The following is a 24425-nucleotide window of genomic DNA, read 5'->3' as shown; positions in this document are numbered from 1 at the left end:
AATTTAAACTTAAAAATTTTTTAAAAGAAAGGAAACTTGTACACCATATCAGCCCCACAGTAAAGATGTCTGAGACAAAAAGTAGTCATGGTAGAATACAACAAATAGGGTATGCTGGAATGAAAGTAGCTGATGCTTATCTGTTGTTACCTGAGTGGCTTTATCTTAAGACCTTTCATGGTCTATTCTTGAAGTTAACTTAAGGTTTTTGGTGATTTTCCTCAAGACTTCTTTTTGCTGTTACACTTTTGTTATTATTATTATTATTATTATTATAACTTACAGCTTTGATGTAGTGTAGGTTATTCTTATCTTGCACCCTTCCCTGACTTCTTTGTTATCATATTCTTATTAGGCATGTTAAGCAGCTCTTCTAGGAGGACACTCCTAAATCAAACCATTATTCTCTAGTCTTGGGTAGTGCCATATCTCTGTACCATGGCCTTCCACTGTCTGAGATTAGAGTTCTCTTGCTGGAGGGTACACTTGGGCTTGCTTTTCTATCTTATTTCTATTCCTCTCGTTTTATTTAAGTTTATAGTTTATATATGAAAGACCTAATTTAATGTTGTTACTGTTCTCAAGTTATTTTATTTTGATGTTTATGACTTAGTAGTTTATTTCCTTGTTTCCTTTCCTCACTGGGCTATTTTTCCCTGTTGGAGGCCGTAGGCTTATAACAATCGTGCTTTTTGAAATATGGGTATACCTTAACCTGTAACAATAAATATTAATAATAATAATAATAATAATAATGATAATAATAATGATGATAGTTACTGTTAGTATAAGCAATTAGATTTTTTTTATTTAGATATTTGAAACTAATTTTCACACTTTGGAAATTTTAAAACTCGTTATGACCTTTGTTACATTATGCTGATGCTTGAAAGTAGTCAGAAATACTGATTTATGTTTGTATGATTTACAGTTGCCCTGGAAGACATTGAAAAATATAATTGAGTACTACTATATGTGGAAAACAACAGACAGATATGTACAGCAAAAGAGGGTGAAAGCAGTTGAAGCAGAGTCTAAACTTAAGCAAGTGTACATTCCTAATTAGTAAGTATTGTTCTTTTAGTCCATCTTCAATTTGTAATTTGTGTATTTCAAAGAAGTGTAACCATAGTTAATTAGAGTAGTTTTGTTTCAGTAATGCAGACATACATAGTACCCTAATATTTTCTTGATTTTTACTTATGTAATTTAGCCTTTCCATTGTTATCAGTTTTCATTGTGAAATTTTCACAATTTACTAATCTGCATTTATTCAAGAACAAATACAGTTTATTATGCCCTTTAGGTTTGTCACAGAATATTCTGCGAAATTAGTCCGGTATAGAAGAATATTTGCGGTGGAAAACTAGCCTCCGCAAGGCTATAAAGGCTGGGTAAATCTTTGGAAAGGCTTAGCTAAATTTGAAAACATAAGCACTTTCAAAATGTGTTTTATTTTTAGTTAATTTATAATACAGTAAAATTAAAAACAGAGTTATCTCTGAGGGTGAGCACTTGAAGTCTTGTTTAGCATGTTTTCTTTTAAATCAATGTTTTATAGAGAAGTTCTTTAGGAAATGAAAGATATTTTTTGTATAAGGAAGTGTTGTATATAAAATACGTTTAAATAATTAAAGGGGTGTAAAAAGTTAGAGTAGAGCTTGCAATAACTTACATTTACAATATGGATATGTGAATATGATATACTGTGTAAACATTTTAAACATAAGAAATTTAGTCTAATTTCACTGTATACCGAGTAGATTAAAGAAATACACACCACTGTAATTAGGCTACATACATCAGGATGCAAAGCCAGGAGACAAAAATATGCACATTTCTAATTTTCTAGGTATGTCATTCAATGTACATTGACTACTGTGTAAGCTTATAATAGTCCACTATTCTTCACCTCTAATGGATGTGCATAATTAGTGAGTCAGAGGTCATATGAGTTGACCCCTCAGTTACAGTTCAGTGTGCCTGAAATTTTGTAAAGGCAACTCTCTTTCCACCCAAGCTGTGACCTGCAATGGTTAAATAACAGTCAGATTCATAGAACATTGTTGAGGGCAACAGAGGCCATTTTTCCCTTCTTGTTTAGTTTGGAAATCGAACACTGGTCACTTATGTTACGGCTTTTGTACTTTTACCACTGCACAAAGGGGCGGGGGGATATGTATTTGTAAGGATATGATAGTTGGGTCTTGATATTCTTTTTCCTGTGGTTAGATTTCCTTTTGAGTTAGTTTTAGAGGTTTTGTAAGAATTTCCATCAGACTTGTCAAACGGAAATTATAGAGCAGATCTTTGTGTTTGATAGGACCTATTCAGTAATAGGACGCACATTTATTTTGAAACTAATATGTATTTTCATAGGTACATTATGAAGTCTAATGGAAATTTTCTCTGAAATTAATTGAATTTTATTTAAATTTTCAGTAACAAACCGAATCCTGCAGCACTGTCAAATGGTAAAACACCCTCTATGGTTAATGGTAATGGGACAACGGTTGATGTCTCCTTGTCTGGCAAAGCTTGCGAGTCTTGTCATAGTAAGTAAATCCATATACTTTTTTTACAATCCATTTTAGAATGATTAAAAAAGCATTTACAGCTGTATATTGTTAAGTTACTTGAATGTATGCTCATGTTGAAGAAAAAAAATAGCTTTTGAGAAATAACCGGTTTAGGCATAAGACACTTTAAAAGCATATGTCTTCAAAACTAACGTCTGTGGTTTGAATTGAAGCTAGTTAATACTAGGAATCACTAAAGATTGTTTGTTTGTCAAATTTTTAAGTTTGTTATGGATAGACCGTACACAAATGGCCAAACTAATTCTGTTAGCCCTACAAAGGTAACTCTTTTGGCATTTTTGAACATTTTATGATATTGGTAGAAAGATTGAATGAAACATGGGCTACAACTCGTAACTGATTGCAACAGCCAGACACTGGTTGTCGAAGCAGGCTAGAACATCTCAATTAGTATTTAAAAAAAAAAAGTGTCATTGAAGAAATCAGCCAATACAAATATTAGAGTTAATATGTATAACATTAAATTAAGTAATATTTACCTTAAGTGGTAGTGAAAACAGATTTAGCTAATGGAAATTGGATTTGAAAAGTTTTACTAGTAGGTACCATGATCTTCACTTAGGATAGTCATATTTTGGATCAGTCCAGCATTCAATATGAATAGTACCACTTCCAGTCTGTCCAAGATAAGATTAAATAATTGACAACTTACTTGTTGTTTTTACACATTTTTCAAGGTATTACGTGAGATGGACTGTGAAGTCTTAGGAGGCACTTGTCTGCATGAAATACCTTGCTCTTGAGCACTCTGTATGTTTTGTAATACACTAGCAACAGTATTAAACTTTTTATTGCTTTCTTCTCCCTTCCTTTTAGTTTGTTTCCCTTTGATGTTCTCTCCCAGGATGGTAATCTTTAGCTTCCTCATTGAAGATAGGACCCTTTAGGCTATTATTAATGTGTAGTACAATATTGATCTTTGCTTTCAAATTTCCCAAATATTAGAGGTACCATCAATGTTTTCCTGAGTTAGATTCATTGTCTAGAAATTTATATGTTGAAAAGTTTTAATTCACTTAGTTATTTTATATTACAGCAACCAGTAGCAGTCAGTGGTATGCCTGGGGTCCATCACATCTACAGTGCCGTCTTTGTAATAGTTGTTGGCAGTATTGGAAAAAATTCGGAGGATTAAAACTTCCGTCACGTATTGGTAGAGAAGAAGGTCAGTGCACTGTTGTGTTTTTGATATACCGTATTAAAGCAGTATATTTTACCAAGCTGCTTACAAGTAATATTTATTTATTTATTTATTTTTTTTTTTTTTGTTAAATGAGTTGCTTGCGCTCTACTTACTTGGTGTTATGAACTATACTAACAACATGTTCTGTCATTTAATAAAACTAACTATTTATTGCTCTTGGTCATAAAGTAAGGCATTTTGAAAATCATGTTGCAAGTATTTAAACGTCCATTTGCCACATGTGATAACAGGTTAAGATCCCATTGTTGTTTTTATTATAAATGATGCCTTATATGATAATAAAGGGGTAAAATATATACTGGTTTACAGGTGTAGTTTTATTTTGATTGGGATCTTAAGACTGGAAAGTTTGTAGTTACGTAGTTGAACATAGCACAATATTGCCTTTAACCAAAACCCCTTTGATAATTAGAATGTGCACACTTTTGCCTTTAACCAGATTTCCTCCTTTGATAAGCAGTGTGTATGTTATGTTGATGCAATGCCTTTTTATGTAGATAGGTGCAGAACATGTACAGTGAAATAGGTCTTTTGAGAAAGCCTGTTTATAAATATTCACCCATTTATTCATTTTACCTGTAGTAGATAGCATTCTAATAAAACTGTAAACCAGTTCTATTGTTTTTATGTTTGGGGTCACTAATGTAATTTTCTTTTTAATCTTTAAAGATGACTTAGTATTACTTTATGTCACATAGTTAAATTACCTGTGGCAAATGCCATGTAAAACTAGGTTGGTTGTTTATATATTTTATAAATTGAATTTAGTTGTAATATTAAACTAATACTGTATTCTCTTAGCTGTTTTAATTTTGAAGTTTTTAATGAAATGTTTAATTAAATCAGTGTCTTAGGTTTCAGCAGTGAGTGCAGTTATGTATACATATACATATATAAATATATATTTTCTCAATAAATTAATAGACAGTCTTAAACAAGTGTCAGTAAGGTTATGAAAAACATTTTCATTTTAGTGTTAGTCTGTATATACATTTAATAATGACATGTACCTTTTCTAATTCAAGTCCCTATGTGGTTCTTAAATATCTGAAAATGTTTTTTTTTAACCAGGTTGAGTTTTGCTTAAATTACATTATTTATTATCTGTGGGTCTTTTCTGTGGGAATGCAACTTTCTTCTTTATTTTGACTCCCTAACCGGTTCCTCTCTCCAACCACCATAGCTGATATTGACAGTGAAAGTGGCAGAAAAAGTGCTGATATATTTGGGGAAGGTGAGCAACAATGGGTGTTACTCTGTGCATGATTGTGACCTAAGATGGTGGCTAGTTATTATGGCTAAAATTATTTTATTATTAAACCCAGAATTGTAAGTTTTTTCTTGTTCCTTGAATATTTTCAAAGTTTCATACTTGCGAACAGTTAACAAAAGTACCACAATTGCTTTCTTATGTTTTTCTCTTAGTGTCTGAGGGGTATGTTATTTCTTGAAAAATACATGTTGTAACAGTGTAACCTTTCATGAGTTTATACCTTAACTTTGTTGAAGTTGTTAGTTTTGGAGACAATATCAAGTTGATGAACTGTATTTTAGACCAGATTTTATTTACTTATCACTGTCTGTCCTTAATTTTTGTTTTTTATGATGATTGTTATTTTTTCTTCTTTTTTTTTTTTTGGTTTGGTAAATAAAACCATGATACACTTGATTTATAGACTATAGAAGCTTGAAGTTTTATTAAGTTGCTTCTAGAAGCAGTGGTAAGTGGTTTTTCATAATATTTCTGTGTACTCTTATGAAGTTGTTACAGGATTTTCCTGAATAAATTACAAAGTTAATTTATTACTGTATGAAGCGTGAGTACAATACGTAGTGGAATTTTTAAAATGGTTAGCAGAAGTTGGAGGCAGTAGGCTTAAATTCCAAGAAAAATATAAACTGGTATTGTGTTAAGAGCAAATCTGCATTTAGTCATTTACACCTTAAAAAGTTATAATATGTATTTAGGAAAATTGAAATTTTTCCTGAACTGAAGGTATCCAAATCAGTCGAAGTTAAAATAATCAGATTTCTTGAGTAAAAAAATATTGGCTCTCACAAGGTGTGCCTATACTGCAGGAAATGAGGGTATTGATTAAAAGTGCAAGAGTCATACAATGATAAATTTTGGTAGTATGATTGATTTTATAAGCTCCTGCACGAAGCTGATACCATTCGAGAAAGAGCCATGATATAAAAGTTCATTGTAAAGGTGAATTATAAAAACTATTTGCTATTCAGGATATGAAAAGGGTTTCATTATAGTGAGAATTATATAAAAACAGTATGGTACATTTTAGCATTAAGCTTATGTTTGTACATACCAAACCCGTCAATTATATACAGTAGGGCTCTCATTTACAGTCCAAGTGACATGTCTTTTAAGCAGTAAAAGCAGAAAGCTGACAATGATTGTTCTTGTTCTATGACCTTTGATACCTCATTATGTAGTAACTATCCACCTCATTATTCCACATGTCTTAGGACAATAAACATCAGTGCGAGATCATTCCTCGCTTTTTTCGGCAGTTGAGATAATCCTGATTAATTTTAATTCAAAAGAAGCTAGCTAGACCCTATGAACATCTATAGCCTTCAAGATAACCCTTTAGGTACCAGTCTTATGTAGATAGCAGTCTTAATATTGCTCTTGCACGTCTAGCGTTTACTCCAACTGTTACCATACATGGTTGTGCACATCTATTCCTCACTTGTTTTGATAGATTACATCATCATTTGTTTCCTATTCCTTTTTTCTCCCTTTTCCTTCTGATGACGTCAGGAAAATTTTTGGTCCACATTGACATCTTGTATTTTCTCTTCCGTTTCACTAGGTTATTTTATTTTGGACTAATCTTCTTTTTTTAATAAAATACTTTTGGGTCTTGGTCCCTGGCCTATGCTGTCTTCAAGTTGTCTGCCGAGTCCATCAGATTTTTGCATAGGTTCGGATTTTACTGGAAAACTTACGATTTATAATCTGGAGGATAGATTGATTTTCTTATAAATGAATTAAATATTTTGGAACCAAAGCTCTTTTTCCATAATAGCTAGTAATATGCGAAGTGTTGTCTTGGCCTTGGTAATATTTAGTCATAATATTTGTGTGAGAATATTAAGAGCGATAGGTATTATCTAAGGATTTGTCTAAAGGGTGTTTATATGAAGAGTCTCTAACCATTTTGCTTAATCTGTTTACAAGATGAAGAACACTTGTCTGGTAGCATCCAGACTGTAAATGGGGTCACTGTGTGGTTAATGAGATAGTGAAAAATTATGTTTTATATCATAACAAACTCTACTGTATATTCATTATACCTTATTGGTTTGGTCAATAAAGGGCTTGGACACGATATTCCTTGTTGGATAAAGCAGAAGTTATGTGTCCCTCCCATCCAGGCTTGTCTCACAACTTGAGCGTATTTCTTGAAAAATATTTAACTGCCTGTCTTGTTGCTGTCTTCACAGATTAGTATAACTTTTTTTCATTTTTATATTTGAGAATTTCCATTTTTAAAATCATATATGGTATAACAAGTGATTTTGTTTCTCTAATAATGAATTGGTTGCAATGAATATATAATTTTTTTTTTAAATCATCATGAAATTCTCTAAGAAAATGACAATATTGCCTTTATTTTTCTTGTCTTGGTAACAATTAAAATTAGTAATGGTAGGTGGGTTTGGCTGTGAGTGTTTTTTTTTATTTAAGGAACTTGTCAGTTTTTTCCTAACCCTGAGTTAGAGTTTTTGTAGTGTTTATTTGTTAGGATATTGTTCTTCTCTTCCAAAGTCTTTCTTTTGTTGCCTTAGATTGACATTCTCTTATTTCATGTCAATCAATAAGTTGATTTTTTTTGGTTTGTGGAATTAACTAAAGGATATTAATATCAACAGGCATGGGTCCAAGTACATGGGACTGTACTTGTAGACAAGTATAAGTACTGAGAAAAAAAGTAAGTACATGTACAGATTTGCCCAAGATTTAAGTTCAAGTTCTTGACAATGTACTTAAGTACAAGTATAAATACATTTCAGCAGATTTTGTATTATCTGCTGAATGGGGTCATCTATGTGATCTAAACTAAAGGATAATTTTTAATATGTTCTGTACATCGTGTCAGGGTGTACATACATGGTCTTAAACCTCTACTAATTCCGTGCCAGGAGTAAGATTTCTGGTGGAGCGTTTAAGGTGCACTGTTAACCAAAATTAAACAAATGATTAAACTTATGACTGAACCATAGGAGAATGAGTCTTAACAAGTCACTACCCTGTAAAAGCATTGCAAAGCCCATTTCATCCTAAAACATGGCTTGTGACCCAGCAGCCAAGAAATTCCTGCTGCCTCAAATCCTCTTACTGTATAAGTCTAACATATGGCCAGGTATACAACTCTAGGATTAGCTTGATGCCTTGAAATTTTATGTACACTGTGAGAGTAGTAGCACCAGCCAAGATAAGACCCAGATTAAGAACGATCCTGCTTCTAGCTAGATTTTGCCAACTGGGTCTGAGAAGATTGTCTTTTGGTTTCTCTTACATTGTCTCCATCTAATGTTGATTCCTAATCGGAAGTTTTTAAGAGATAATGTTTCTTATAACTTTTTAGAAACTTACTATGAATAGGTTGAGAGGTCTTTGTTATGAATTGGAACTGCATTAACCGATCTTTGCGTGTTTTAATCCATGAAGGGTTTTGCTGAAAAGCTGTTGAGCAACAACATTCATCCCTCTACCTTTATTGTCCAAACAGCATTAATTCAACTCGATAGAAAAAGAATCTTGCTGGCACCAAGTTTTTTGGGCACAGAGGAGTAATTCTAAGCTTCACTAATTTTAACTTGAGAAAAAAGAAGCTTGTAGCGTGTAGAGTACAAAGGTGTTATTGTAGATTAGTTTAGAAAGTGCCAAGTTATTTTTTTTTTTTTTCTTAACATGGATTTCCCCAAGGCTTTGTTTAGAGATAATTGGCATTTAAGAATGGTAAAATGTCTATCCAGAAAATTCAAGAGAGAAAATTGAAATTATAAATCAGAAAGTAATGCAGTTGAGGCATGAGGAGTGGTGCAATGAACCTCTGCCATTCAGTGCTCGATGTTACTCTTCAAGTTAACATTATCACTGCATCAAGACATAACAGTATAGATACTTTGGACAAGAGACGTCACTTTAGTTCAGCAATGTCATATATCGAGTCCTTGGTGTGTTTACTTGTGGGGTTTCATACTTTAGGTATCATTGCTTATAACTAATTTTTTTATGCAACTGTATAATAATACTGTATTATTGCAGATATGGTCAGTTATACACTTCTAAAGAGACCTGCTTAAATGTCTAACTTTCTATTATCAATACTTTTGCAGACCTGGGGCTCTGACCCATCACAGAAAACCAGAGTCAATCTCCTGCCTTATTGGCTCATTCGACATGTGGGAAACATGTGTTGGTGTTTACATGAAATACTTCAACGGGGTTAGTTGTGTTTGATTGCTAAAACGGAAAGATTTTGTACGATACTTACATTAGTAGTATTGGAGCATTCCAATACTACTGGTAGTAACTACCTGGTGACTAATAATAAGAAACATTCCTGTTATCAAACTTCAAGCAATGGGGTCATTAGTTGATATAATATGAAAGGTGAAAATATGTGTTATAGGCATCATTATTATTATCAGTCAGAAAAGAATACTATGGTGAACTTGTTTTTACATTATAACTTGAAGAGGGGGAGTTACAAAGCATTTTATCCTATCTAGAAATGCAATGCTGTACTTAAATGGTTGTGAGAGTGAAAGGAAAATGAAAGGGTTGTGGTTTTGTAGAAGTCTTTGATTTTGCAGTTTTTCTTGAAAACTTATGGCATTTGTTCATTGTTGAATAAAGAAAAAGGAGAATCAAATAGTCATGCTGCTGGAATTACACTGAGTAAATGCAAAATAGAAAAAATGGAAAGGTTATAGGTCCCTTAATAATCATGCTTTGTTTTCAAGTTCCTATGAACATTAAGACGAGAAATAAATCGCATTAAAAGGAATTAATATTTTCATGCAAACTCAAAAATCATGAATAGGCTTAATTCAGTGTTAAATTATCCCAGGCATGTACATATTGAAGTCTATTATTATTATTATTATTATTATTATTATTATTACTTGCTAGGCTACAACCCTGTTGGAAAATCTAGATGCTGTAAGCTCAGGGGCTCCAACAGGGAAAATAGCCCAGTGAGGGAAGGAAACAAGGAAAAATAAAATATCTCACGAACAGTAACAACATTGAAATAAATATTTCTTAAATAAACTATAAAAACTTTAACAAAACCAAATGAAGAGAAATAAGATAGAATAATGGGCCCGAGTGTACCCTCAAGCAAGAGATCTCTAACCCAAGACAGTGGAAGACCATGGTACAGGGCTATGGCACTACCCAAGATTAGAGAACAATGGTTTGATTTTGGAGTGTTCATCTCCTAGAAGAGCTGCTGACCATAGCTAAAGAGTCTCTTCTACCCTTACCAAGAGAAAGTAGCCACTGAACAATTACAGTGCAGTAAAACCCCTTGGGCGAAGAAGATTTGTTTGATAATCACAGTGTTGTTAGTTGTATGAGGACAGAGGAGAATCTGTAAGGAATAGGCCAGACTATTTGGTGTATGTGTAGGCAAAGGGAAAGTGAACCGTAACCAGAAAAAAGGATCCAATGTAGTACTATCTGGCCAGTCAGAGGATCCCATAACTCTCTAGTGGTAGTATCTCTTGCATAACTTCTTGTTGAATTAAGCAAGTCATCAACCCTTTGTAGGTTATACCTGCCATCCTTATGCATCATACAAAATAGTCATGGGGAAGTGAGAAATGAAAACTTTTTATATTGATGTATTGGTATAAAAACAAAATAGAAATTAGTCATAAAAATCACTATTCATAAGAAGCTTTAGATGCTATGAATGGGCGAGGTAAAGAAGTCATGATTCCCAACTTATGCAAAGGTCTGATGATTTTAGTCCAGCAGAATAGGGTGCATAGTGTGAATAGAAAAGCTTTGAGAGTGGAGTAATGATTTATATTGAAATTACTTGAAGGATTAAATAAGAAGAGTTTGATATCTTTTAACTATTTCAAGTTGTTACCTAGTGGTCTTTTAACAATTGAAGAAGGTTTCTTTGTCATTTTTAAATGTGAACATTTAGATGTAACGAGTCTTTGCTGCCTCTAGAGATCTAATGCACTATTTTAGAGCCAGTAGTAGTGAGTATCTTGGGCAGCCTTAGTAACCAACACTTCGAATGTCCTGAGGTGACCTCTTATTTGAAGTAACTTAATGGTACCAGCTTACCAGGAATACTGAAATTTAGCAGTGACTACCGGTACTTAAGTAGAAAGAAGTCTTGACTGATTTGTTCTTCCAGTAACGCTAAAACAGTTTTCAAAATCTTGATTGCTTGAATCACTAATTAATACAATGGTGATCTAGTTCTCCATCTTCATATACTTGTTGTAGTGTATGAAATAGATCTCCATCTATATGTACCTTGCTGTAGTGTATGAAACCTGGTCTGACTGTTTCCATTTGAACTGCAGGACCGTAGACCTATTGTCGTGAAATTTCCGTTGCTATCTTGACTAGATTTTAAGCAAACAGTATTCTGGATGTCTGCAGTTTTATTTTGGGTGGTTGTTCTGTATAGGCATTCTAGACGAGATAGAAAAATATTCAAACCTTTTGCTTTATGAATGACAAAATGCATTTATATCTTCTTCAATCTCATCATATATATCTGAAAGGGAAAATTTTGGAGGATAGCTCTTATGTCTATAGTAACATTTGTACTACGTTCATGCAGTTTTATACAAATATTGTATGGAAAAATTTTAGAGGTTTTTATTAGCGAGTATTAATTTTTCTATGAAAGATGTTGGTAGTAAAATGGGGTACACTTCAAGACAAATAAATTTTCTTTAGTTGATTAAAAGTAGATGATCTTTTTTTTTTTTTAATTATGCAATTAGAAAGTTAACACAATAGCCTCTCAAACTTTCCTTTTGATGTAAACTTTTTAAATACAGGAGATACTGGAGATTAATTAGAAAACTGCACAAGTAATTTGAGACTTTTGTTTATTTTATTGCAATGTATCCTTCATTACTGTACATGCCTTTGCAATAGAAGTAGAGGTGAATATTCACTTCTGTATTTGAAAAAAAAAAATTACCTTTTTGGGGGTGGTGTACAAGATGTAATATAGATACAAAGAAGAAATAAGAAATATTAGATCAGTTGACAACAGGAAAATATAAATGAAGCACAACTAATGGTGCTGTAGATACCATAATTTGCACCATTTGTCGAGGTACAGTAGTGCTTATGAGTTAACAAATACAAGTGAAGCTACATGACCTAGAACTCTGCTAAAGTTAATGTTCCTTGTAATTACAAGGAGAGCTGAAGTTATTTGTGTCGGGTAAGGAAAATTTTAAATATTATTATTACTAGCTAAGCTACAACTCAGGTTGGAAAAGCTGGATGTTACAAGCCCAAAGGCTCCTTCTGGGAAAAATACCCCTGTGAGGAAAGGAAATAAATAAGCTATATGAAAAGTAATAAATAAAGAATATGAAATATCTAGGTCAGTAAAGACCTTAAAATAGATGCCATATATAAACTAGGAAGACACACTTATGTCAGCTTCTTCAACATCACATTCTTCTGAAGTTCCATCGATTCAGCTGTTGATCATTCCACAATTTGATCACTGTGGGAATTAAATTTTTAGAATACTGTGTAGTATTGAACCTTATGATGGAGAAAGCAAAACTGTTGGAACTAAAATATAGATAAAACAGCAATGTTATTAGTACAAGGGCTTGGGAGAGCAAATTAAAGGCAGTAATAAGTTGAATTTTTATTTCAAAACTGGTGATATTAATAGATCACTGAATTATGAACTAAAACCAGGTAACCATTTTCTATTATAGTGCAATTCAGAAAGATTCAGTATTTTTGGGAAGATTTAAAAACATCTTGTAGTTGATATGTAATTATTGATTAAACTTAAAAGAGAAACAAATTAATAGAATTTTTTTTTATTAGGAAAAGATAACAAGAAATTGAATAACATTGCAAAAATGAGTGAAAACTAGTTGAAAATATAATTGCCAGGTACCTAGGGGATGAAGACATGCATGTATCTTCTGTTACTTGCCGTCTAATTCTTCAAAATTTAAGAAGTTACGTACTTGGTTTTGGGGTAATTCAGCACTGGTTAAGCCTATTTGTAATTAATTGGTTTGTCATGAAATTTATTGTATCTTGGTTTGGATGAGAATCCTTTAAAACTGATCATATGCTATTTATGCTTTTCATCATCCATGTATTATTGCCGGGTAAAACAGATAAATACTGATAGTAGTAAACAGGATTTCTTTTTCATCTACTGAACTTTTTATTTGCATTAAATTGTTCATGCGAAATATGTGAGGTTTTATCTGCTAAACATTCAATTTTCATCAAATTTTAATGCAGTATATGTGACGTTAAGTACTTGATGGATAGCATCATAAATTTTCAGCTGTATTAGATTATACATATGTAAATATGAACACATTCTCATTATGAGTAAATCTAATTTGAACAAATTTAAATATTGTATACTACTGACTTAAATCAGATATGAATTGCTTTCGGTATTTTACTTTTCCTCGGTACTTGCTCACAATTTACAGATCATTTGAGAAATAAGTCCCTTAAGTGTCTAGAAATGTTATTTCTAGTCCATGGAAAATAGGTGAGAGAAGGTGGTTTAGAAAAACGGATGGTAATGTTTATTTTATTGCATGAAAGTGTTATATGGACACTTAGTAACACCATATCCAATATAGTACAAATTCTACCATTTTTTAAAGTAATACCTACTTTTAAAGTTTTCTTTTAGTATATTTTCTTCATATTTTCTCTCTTCTCGAAATTAGCGCATCTTCCGGTTAAGAGGTATGGTGACCAAAAAAAAAGAAAAAAAAAAAATAGTAAATTAAATTCTACACAAGTCCATTTCCATAAGGTTTTGCTTTAGAATTGAAATTTTTTTTTACACACAATTCTAAAATTGTAATTCAGAATTTTTTTTTAACTAGTAAAGCAATGGAATTTTGTCTAGCTTTTCATTAAATAGTTCCTAAACTACTAATTTTACAGTAAAACGTATCCAGTTGTATCTTAATGAAGATTTTACTTAAGGTTGGCATAAGTATTTTTTCTTTACATGGTAAAATTTTACTCAGCTAATGTCAAAAACAAAATATACCCAATTTTGAGTCCATGCAATAGATGAAAATATTCATCATCATATTGTAGCAACGTTGCATCCACTTTATAGCGGCCTAATTACATTCGTAGAGGTCCTAATCTACAACTTGGGTCCTATTTACACCCACGAAGTATGTGTTCCATTGTCTGGATGGGGTGCTCACATGGACACTCGGCAGAGTGGGTTCTGTCAAACAATGGTTTATTCCATTGCATGACTTTGCTCTGGAACTTTTATCTTTCTCAGTTCATCAAGAGATACTCTGATATTTAATCTTGATTGATATCACATCCACATAGCATGCATAAATGACAGACCACTGCAGCATTCTTCATCAAGCTGTGAAGCAATTTCTTCAGTGTTTAAAATGCAGTGCTTCATTTTGGATTTTTCTGATACCAGGAGCAGGCGATGACTTTTAGGCTTCATGTGATGAGAGAGGAGAACCAACATTGGCAATATCCTCTGCTGTTACATATGTTACTTTAACTGCTTCCTGCACTATTAGAGGATCTTCTTGCTTTGTAGACACCCCTTGTTCCTTCAGAGTTTCAGACAGGATGGTAATAAAACTGTTGTTTTTGTAATTTGCTAAAAATTGCTCCTTATTTCTAAAAATAGACTTGAGTAGGTGCCAGATGAACATGTTGGGCAAAAGTTAACGCCAATAACACATCTTTGATGAGTCGTGCATTTTGTTGATGTACTATTGTTGTACCCATAAAAAAAAAACACTAGGATTGTTGTTTTTCTTGTAGTCCATTTAATGCATTGGAGCAAGGATCCATCACCATAAGGAAAACATTTAGTATCAGAAGTTGGCTTAATTCGACCAATTGCATTTTGCAAGCGGAGGCCTAGCGGCACTTGAGGTAGTCTATATCTTTTGAACAGCAATGGAGGCTATACTGAAAGCTCATACTTTACTTCATGATTTCATTTAGCTGACTTCAGTATTACTGGCTTTCATAAGTAATGGTTGAAACAGTACTTGAGGATCCACCTGCACTTTTAACTACGTGTTAATATTTTTTACCCATTGTATTGGTATATAGTTTACTGCACTTTTTCCTTCCATCATGATTATATCGTTTCAAACTTCTTTTGCAAGGTGAATGTTTGGCTGTGGTCCTAATGATGATGAAAGACAAACATTGTGTCTTCTCTCTTCCTCTTCTTGGTGGCTGTTATTGCTTTCTTGTTCGTGTGATTATGTTTGCAGCAACAGAGTACCAGTTGACCAGCTTGAATAATAATGGAAGACACTCTTTTTGCTTGCATTGTTGTTATTAGATGGTGACTTTTCACAAATGTTTATAATTTTATCCGCAGAATTTGCAGCAGCACCTCATAACACACACACAGCCTTAGAGTTATGATTATTAAGTGGTTCATTCATGACTATCTTTCCGTGAAAAAATAATTTTTTAGTTGTATTACATTCATGAATTTCTTAAACTGAGAAAAAAAGATAGTTTCAATAACGTCATAGTTAGTAAATAAACAATTGCTACTACTGTACTTTATAATATTCCTGAATGGTTTTGTATGCATAATTCTCTTTGATTATGAGATTTTAATGTGGTTTCTATAAAGGAAAGTCAGAAGTCTAAGCCATGATTTTAGAAATGTAAGGCTTGCCCTTTGACCCAGGAATGCATAGGGATAAGGGTCAAGTATAATGCCAAATATGAATTTCTTGAGATCGTTCTAACTTACTAGTAATGAAATTTGTTAGAATGTATATTTAAGGACGTACATTACTTGATCTCGAACAATGACAAAGTCCTCCATTTTTAATGTAGAATTGTGCTAATCAAAGATGGTAGAATGTGTTGTATTTTTTTTTACTCTTGTGTTTCTAAAGGCTTAAATATTACATTCATGCAACATGAACTTTTGCTATTTTTTTTTCTGAACCCACTATTTTCATCCATTTTGTATGGACTTTGAATTAGCTGTCTTTCCTTTTGTGGGTTTCTTGTGCATAATATTAGCATGTAAAAGTAAAAATGCCATATTGGAGTAAAATTTCACTCTAGAAATTCTGTTCTATAATATTTGACTGTAAAGTTGTTTGTTAAGGAAATATTAAAGGAAATATGAGACCAACCTCAATTTTTTCTCTTTTCACAGAAATATGTATTTTAATTTTGGGCTTGGTTGCAGAAAAAAACTTAATTTTAAAGAAAACCATTATAGAAATAAACTTTTGTAAATTTAATTTCCTATTTCCTTTAATCGATACCTTTTACCCGTAAGATGCATTGTTTTGAAGTAAATTGTGTCTGGAAAAACGTACCATCCAAAAAGATCTTAAAGGTGATTACACAATTGTAGAACAGCTGAATTTGTCCCATTTAGAATATGGTGTTCCTGAGAGATCATATGACATTTTCGAGCAATTGCAGTTCATTTGATCTCAAACGCTATATCGCTTTAATTGTTGGTGATTTGCTATTTTATAGTTTCTTATTAATAGCTTCTTTCTCTAAAATGTATTCACTTTTTTGTCGTGATAACAACTGATTTCTTTATTTGATTTAACTAGACCACATTGTCACATTTCTGGACTTGAGGACTTGCCAAAAGGATTTATTCTTTAAATAGAGATGTAAATTGGAGCAAGATAAAGTTGAAGATTGTACACAGCTAGGTTCGAAGAACCTGAATTGAACGGACAAAAAGTAGAAGGCAGGCAGCAATCCAGCTAGCTGCTGAAAGTAGGCTGCAATGATCTTTTAGTATCATGTACACAAAGGTAACTGTTCCCAAAATGATAAAATGCATTTGGTGATTAGCAGGTTCTATTCCCATGAATTTTGAATACTGTATTATATTGTATATATATATATATATTTTTGTAAAGTATTTTTTTATGATGTTGGCTTGAAAAAGAGATCGCTCATAGGCACTATTCTCCCCTCCATGATGACATGACATAAAACTTTTCAAAAAAGAAATACAATAAATTAAAAAAAGCTAATTATATCCATCACCATTTCTGAATCAGTGCAACTGTTGTTACTGCCAGTAATCATTTATGACTTATTTTGAAGAATGCTATTAATATATTGTTTCCTTAAAAATAATTTATATATATAACTGTAGTATCAGTACTGTATAAAAAACTAGTAATTTTACAGGAATTCGTTGATTTTATATATTTGATTTTCACGCAAGTTTAAATGTACGTTATTTAGAAATAAAGATGTTATGTTATAAATTAGTATAAGTTACCTTTTTTACTTTATAATTTTAAAAATACCAGTTTATTGCGTGCTGTTGTGTGTGTGTGTGTGCTAATATGTGTTTTTTGTGAATAGTACCAAAGCAAGAAATTATCATCATCTACTACATAATAAAATTAATATCACATATAAATACAGTAATAGCTTCAGCACATATAGTAAAAAGGTCTAAGGAAGAGCTGCAAAGCTACCGAAAATCACTATCAAATCCAGGAAACGAAAAACTGCATAGGCTAAACTTCGGTAATCCAAAAATTAAAAAAAACACGAAAGACTTAAATCTCATCAAAACACGTATACAGTATTTTTGATAGAATTAAGAGTTATTAGTGTAGAAGAATATAGACAGTAAACATTTCTGGCACAATGTAGAGTGATATGTGCATCTGGAAGTAATGTTTTATGTTATTTACACGGAATTAGGTAGGAACCGTTAACTTGTCAGGTCGGTCCAGGTGTTGGGTGGGAGGGGGCCCCGGGTCGCTACAGGTGTTGAGTGGAAGGGACCCGTTTTGATGCAACTGGACACTTTTGCAGTAGGTCAAGGCCAATTAATGGGATATGTTGAACAAATATGTTTTACTTGAAATACACATGAATATCTCTCTCTCACGTAAACAATGAAATGAAGTTTATACTGTACATGCATTTTTACTATAAAGGCCAGACTTGTGAAATCCTTCTCTTTTGTCAGCTGACCCTCCTCTCCCTTTCTCCAAACTTTCAACGTCTATAAGCAAGAGTGCATAGCTATATTTACAAGAGAAAATACATTAAAAAATAGTCTTTCATACATTTGATAAACATATTGTATTATTTTTTAATTTCATAAAAAAAAAAATGTTACTACTAGACTTTTACTTGAATGTTCACCACTTAATTGCCAGTTTTTAGTGGGTAAAATATATAATTTGGCATTTTTTTCATAGTTATTGTTTATCATTACAGTTCTGTTATACATAGTTTTCTTTTGTTTTTGGCACATTTTAGCAGCCAACAACTATGTAGTTGGTTTTCTATTGTTTTCTGTCAGCTGAATTAACTTTACCGCTATTGTGCTATCTAGAATATGAAACTATTTCTATCGGAAAAAAATTAAGATTGGAAACTTAATTTATCCAAAACATGTACTTGATAAAAATTACTATATTGCAAAGACACTTAAAATATGAATACTTTTAAGGATTTCGGATTATTAGTGTGCTAATTATAGCAGCAAAATTCTTAATTGCTGCACTACATACATCAGTGATGAATTGTGTGAGAACATTTTTCAAGGTTGAGTCATGGTGATATTTTTGTACCTGAATAATATAATATAATTATGAAGAAGTTGGTATTTTGACTTTCATGAATAAACTTGACCTTGGATATAGCAGTGTAGTAGACTAACCAAAGAAGGCAATAGGAAATGCTTGCATATGTATTTTCAAAGATACAGTGTGAAATATCCATAATCATATCCTTTGTAATAAGGCTACTTTTTTTTTGAGGTAAAATGAAATAGAAATTGTTATCTCTTTAATATGTACAGTATACTTGAAACTTTACGAACGTTGTCACAAACTTTGTTGACCAATAGTTTTCTTCTATTTTTGTTTTTTATTTCCTAATGTTTTTTTTTTTTTTTTTTTTTTTATTGAAACAAGGTACTGTAAACAGTAGGCCAACATTTTGATATGTAAGATTATGGTATACCTTGAAACTACAGTTATCAAACTTTAATGGTTATATGTGACAAAATTCAAGTGTCTTCAAGAATAGATTGATTTTTGTTACAGAAAATTTGCTTCATAGATTTCATACTGTTTAGGTTTTTACAATCACCAAAAATTTAGATTATATGTAAACATGAGAATATATTAATTGTTTATATTAAAGAATTTCATTATAATAGTAATTTGTTAAATTTTGCTATGGAAGTAGTGTTGAATAGCAGATTTTATCACTCGATGAACAGTAACCTTGATCAGGTTTTGGGGAAAATGGAGAAAATATACCTACATTTCCAAATATTTACAGTTTATTTATTTGCTGTGATTATTGAGGTCTGTGTTGATGGAAAACCTTGATGCCTAATCTCAAATGTGTTACCAAATGGAAATACTTTAGTCTACTAAAATTTTAGTGCAGAATTGAAGCAAGGGGGGGGGGGGGGGCATGTGAACCAACATCTTTAATATTGGAATTTTTTTGTTACCCAACTGCCTTAACTGCATGCTGGTTTAACTGAAAAATTATTTGTATGCTGCACATGAAAAGAGGCCAGGATGGTTTTAATTATTGGGAAGTAGTTTAATCTAACAGGAATTGAGTGCTAAAGTAAGATTGTTCCAGTGAGACCTTACTAATACCAGTTATTTATTCACAACGATATAAGCAACAGACCAGGCAATGATAGAGAAAAAAATAAAACCAATCACAGTATTACACAAGACCTTGGAAATTCCCTTATATATAAGAATATCGGTCTCAACTTATTCTCCCGTTATATAACTGAGTATATTGCACTGTATTTGTTCTTATATAACAATACTTTAATATATTTCAAGGTAAGGTGCTCTAAAAATTTATGAATGTTAATGCACCTTAACTCAAAAAAAAAGAAGAAAAAAATACATAGTCTTATATAAAATCACTCAAAAGCACAGCATACTCTACTACATAGCAGTGATGCATATTATTATATGGTATAAAAGAATTTTCAAGTCCTTGGGTAATAATAACTTTTTTATCTTTTCTATTAGGTGTTATTCCTGTTCTTGGTATTATATAGCCATGAATACTATTACCCTTTGTGTTACCTTTCAAGGCAAAGATACAGAAGTTCTTGCTAATTATAGGCAAGGGGGTTGGGGGCCATATCATGGGAGTATCATATGGAAGTAGCAATTATTTGGGGTTTTCAACATTGTCCGGAGTCTTACTTAACCTTTGCAAATCATAATATTGGACAATGTTACTATGATGTGTATTACTATACAGATATAAATTATGGTGGACAACGAAAGTTAGGCCTAGTATATGGTGCATCATATTAGGGTCCTTTTTCTTCTTAGCCTTTGTAGGTATGTGAAATCTAATTCAATTCTAGCAAGATTGCCTTTTCAAGATATGTGGATCCATCTTTCGGATAAGAAATATACATTTTGACTGCTGGTGGCTTGGGAATGGGATTGAATATCAACTTTTGAAATGTGTGCAGTAAGGCCATCTAAATCTAAGGGCTTACATCATATAGTGTACAGTATTCGATTCCCACCCTTCTAATACTTCTGTGGTCGAATTTACAAGATTTATCTTGGTTGTTTACTGGTCAGCAGTTAAAATCCCCAAGAAGGAAGTTTGTACTACCTTGTAGCCCCAGGCAATATTGTCTGTATAGTATGTTGTATATAGTTTAACTACTACTGTTTGCGGAACGTCATAAAAACCCATTTGAAGTGAGAAGAACACTTTTGATAAATTCAATATTTTACCATGGAAAATGTCTCTACCGAGATCCTTTGTCTAGGACAAGCATATCCAAAATATTTACTGTAATCACTATCAAATCAGTGTGTTGAATCACATATGTTATTCATTGGTAATTATATATTTTATGTAGCCTGAAAATTTTGTGAACTTGTGTACATAACACTAAGCTAATAAACGAAAAATCAAATCAAAAAAAGATAAATACTAACAAAAAAAGATAAATTTTGCTCCATGTTCTGCTGCTTCATTATGCTAGGTTGTCCTTGATATTGTTTACCAGACTTGTCTTTAGTAAAAGCAGATTTTGTAAAATGTGTTGTACTCTCCGCCAAGTCCTCTCTACTGTTATGTGAATGGTGTGATGATTTATCCACAGAAAAGTGTTCGCTTTTGTAAAGGATAGTTTTTACGTTGCTGAACATATATATACATTGTAATATGAGCATGCAGAAGTATATAAAGTACAGTACTACTCAGTATGAAAATACCGTATATTTCCGCGTATAAGGCAACCTTTATATAAGACGAGGTACAAAATTAGAGCAAATTTTTATGAATTTATCTCATATCGGTAGTATGAGACGACTGCTCAATCATAAAACCATCTATGTATAGCCTAGGCTAGCTTTTGCCACACCAGGTATCTTATGAAATATAGGTTATGTAAAGATGATGATATTACTTACTGTATCCTTATAAATTCAAAATAAATGAAATAACAAAGCAAATCCTTTATTGTTTCCTAGAACACACGTCACGTAGGCTGCATTGTTTTGTTTACGCTTATCAGCTACTCACGTACGAAATGGTCGTTCCTCTCTTTCTTCTTCTTTTATGTTCTTTGATGTTCTTTGCGAGTTTGTTATAAAAGCATGGGATAATGTAAAGGTGGAAAGTGTCATAAATCATTCTAAAAATGCGGGATCTCAAATGCCATGGATGGCAGTGAAGACGATTTATTGTACGAATGCGACGACGAAGCCAAAGTCGACTCACCGGAACCGGACTGGAATCCTTACGATGATGGCATATATGATAAATCTCGTGATATGTTTGAACAGCTTTTCGAAACAGACAGTGATAACTGTGAGGATTTTTATGGGTTTTAGATATATACATGTCGCAGGTTTGATGTTTAATCTTGATTTGAAAAAAAGTTTTACAATTTTTTTAAGTTTTAAATGCAATACTGTAATGTACCGTAATTTTTATTGAGAAATAAAGGTTTTACTGTTTGTAATCCAAAATCTTTATTTACAGCTAAAAATAAAAATGTTTAAATAAATAAATATCATGATATCCTATACAGTATGTTATTACTATCGTAATTAACACTAGCATTAAAATTACTGAAAGGTTAGCGAGAGAAAAGTTGCTAACAACGCAACCAATACTCGATGTTTACATTTTCTCAGCTGTGCTCGTATGGTTAAAAGTTGGTATCTGATATGAATTATTCCTCGAATTTATCATTTATGCCATTTTTGTAGATATGCCAATAATATATACGGTAAAAATTGGGTATTATTACTTTCATTATACATTTATATATATTAATGTAAATCATTTCGTGTGTCGTTAGGTATCGCACCTCAACTTAGGCTAGCCTACTGATAAACCTGACATAGAATTCAAGGTGTGATTTTTATAACTGTAGTATAAGGCAACCCCCCATTTTTAATGGTTAAATTTTGGACTATAGGGTCGTCTTATACGGGGAAATATACGGTAATATTTATGCAGGAATTGTAGTAGGATTTATAAAATTTTTACCTTTTTTCTTCCTCAATTACACTATTTATTCTAGTGTTCAATTTCACAAGTAGCCTAAGAGCAAACCTAGTTAGAAAAACTGAGTGTTACAATCGCAAAAGTTTCAGTTGGGAAAGCACCTTACCACAGGAGATAAAGATATAGGATTAAGATAGAATAATGGAAATAAGACGAAACAAGGTAAAAAATTATTTAGCGGGGTATGTTGGTCTTTTAAAGAAAGTAGTGTTTGAATTTGGTTTAAACTACAAAATTGTCCCTTCCCCTAGGAAATTAGTTTTATTTACCAAATGAGAAATTTAAAGTCAATTTCTTTAACTTGGTTTTCAGGAGCAAATCCTGCTGCTTGACAGACAGGTCAATAGCATACTCAAAAACAGAAACACGATCTTTAGAAATGCTTAGAAAACACCTAAATCTGAATATAGCTTCCGTAATGTTAAATTTCAAATTTCGTGCCTATATCATGATGGATTGTATGTGATTAGATGGTAATATAGTGGAAAGGTCCCCGAACACACCAAAGCTGTGATTATTATCCCATTCCTAAAACCCAACCCTTGCAACTAGATTAGTCGGCCAGCTTAGTTACGTTGCAAGTTTGCCTCAGTGAGCAATGGTTATCAGAAGAGTTCTTTCCCTCCCCCTCCAGATCACTCTGTTTGCTTTACACACTGATTGTATATATCAGGGATTACCCAATTATCTCGGACCCTGTTGTGGGTAGATAATTATATATATGTATATACTCATTGTTGTGGGGAAGGGAAGAGGTAAAACCATAAATAGTAATAGGCCAGGCCCACTTGTGCTAGGATGTACAGTACAGTGTACATTCTGCAGCAATACTGTATCTCAAAATTCCAAAGTTCCATTTCATGCATTTATTACACATTTATGAATTTTTAATAATTAGTCTGAAATCTGCTGGGATTATTGAACAATTAATGATTTTGGCCGCACATTGATAAATTCCCTTTAAATTAAGACCAATTTCCAAAACCACGATGTGTTTGTTCCTCATTCAATCTCTTGGCAACAGAATTTCTCTCATTCATCACCCTTTAGTTTATTTCAAGTCTTAAAATTATGTCTAGCATGAAGATTAGGGTTGCCAATTCTTCAGCCATCAATAGCTTTTCTAGCTGTTTTCTGTTTTCTTATCATTTTTTTCTCTATATGATGACCTCAAATTCTCATTGCCCCTCTGTTATCATGCTAATGTTAATATGTAGTCAATGGAATAGTTATTTTGAGGTTAAAATGTCTCCAACTGGTATCTCAAGATCTTTTAAATTACTGTAAGACTTTTTTATTGTTACAATACTTGCAATAATTACCAGGTACACAAAATGGTAATTTTTGGTGGCTTGACTAAACAATTTTACTAAGGTATCCATCTTGTGACATCCACATCTAATTTTTGCGATAGTTCCGTATTTAATCAAAATATTCTGCAGTACTATTTATATTCATAATACTGTGGGGATAATAAGAATGATGAAGATATTTGATAGAGAACTACCACAATATTATGAAGTGTGCTTGTGACATCCACATCCAATTTTTGCGATAATTCCGTATTTAATCAAAGTATTCTTCAGTACTATTTATATTCATAATACTGTGGGGATAATAAGAATGATGAAGATATTTGATAGAGAAATACCACAATATTATGAAGTGTGCTATGTACAAGTGCTGGTAGTTTATGACACCTTACCAGCTACCTCGATTTTGTATTATTCATGAGGCATTCAAGCCAGGTTTTTGGGTAAAGAGTTTTAAGTAGCATTATATTCTATGAAAT

The 24425-nt window shown here is 32.3% G+C and overlaps 1 protein-coding gene across 7 annotated transcripts in view; it reads left to right on the top strand.

Moving 5' to 3' along the window:
- MTA1-like (metastasis associated 1-like) overlaps nt 1–24425 on the top strand; it is a 182772-nt gene that overhangs the window by 97736 nt on the left and 60611 nt on the right. For 5 of the 7 annotated variants that reach the window (XM_068376979.1, XM_068376978.1, XM_068376977.1 and 2 more), the window contains exons 8-11: nt 932–1065; nt 2443–2555; nt 3637–3765; nt 4988–5038. In XM_068376979.1, the coding sequence (XP_068233080.1) occupies nt 932–1065; nt 2443–2555; nt 3637–3765; nt 4988–5038 (427 nt within the window). The remainder of the gene's footprint in view (nt 1–931; nt 1066–2442; nt 2556–3636; nt 3766–4987; nt 5039–24425) is intronic. The other 2 variants (XM_068376980.1, XM_068376984.1) reach the window with 1 other exon arrangement.

The sequence above is a fragment of the Palaemon carinicauda genome, chromosome 7 (genome assembly GCF_036898095.1).
Source record: "Palaemon carinicauda isolate YSFRI2023 chromosome 7, ASM3689809v2, whole genome shotgun sequence".
NCBI lineage: Eukaryota > Metazoa > Arthropoda > Malacostraca > Decapoda > Palaemonidae > Palaemon > Palaemon carinicauda.
This window is presented reverse-complemented; position numbering and strand designations above follow the sequence as displayed.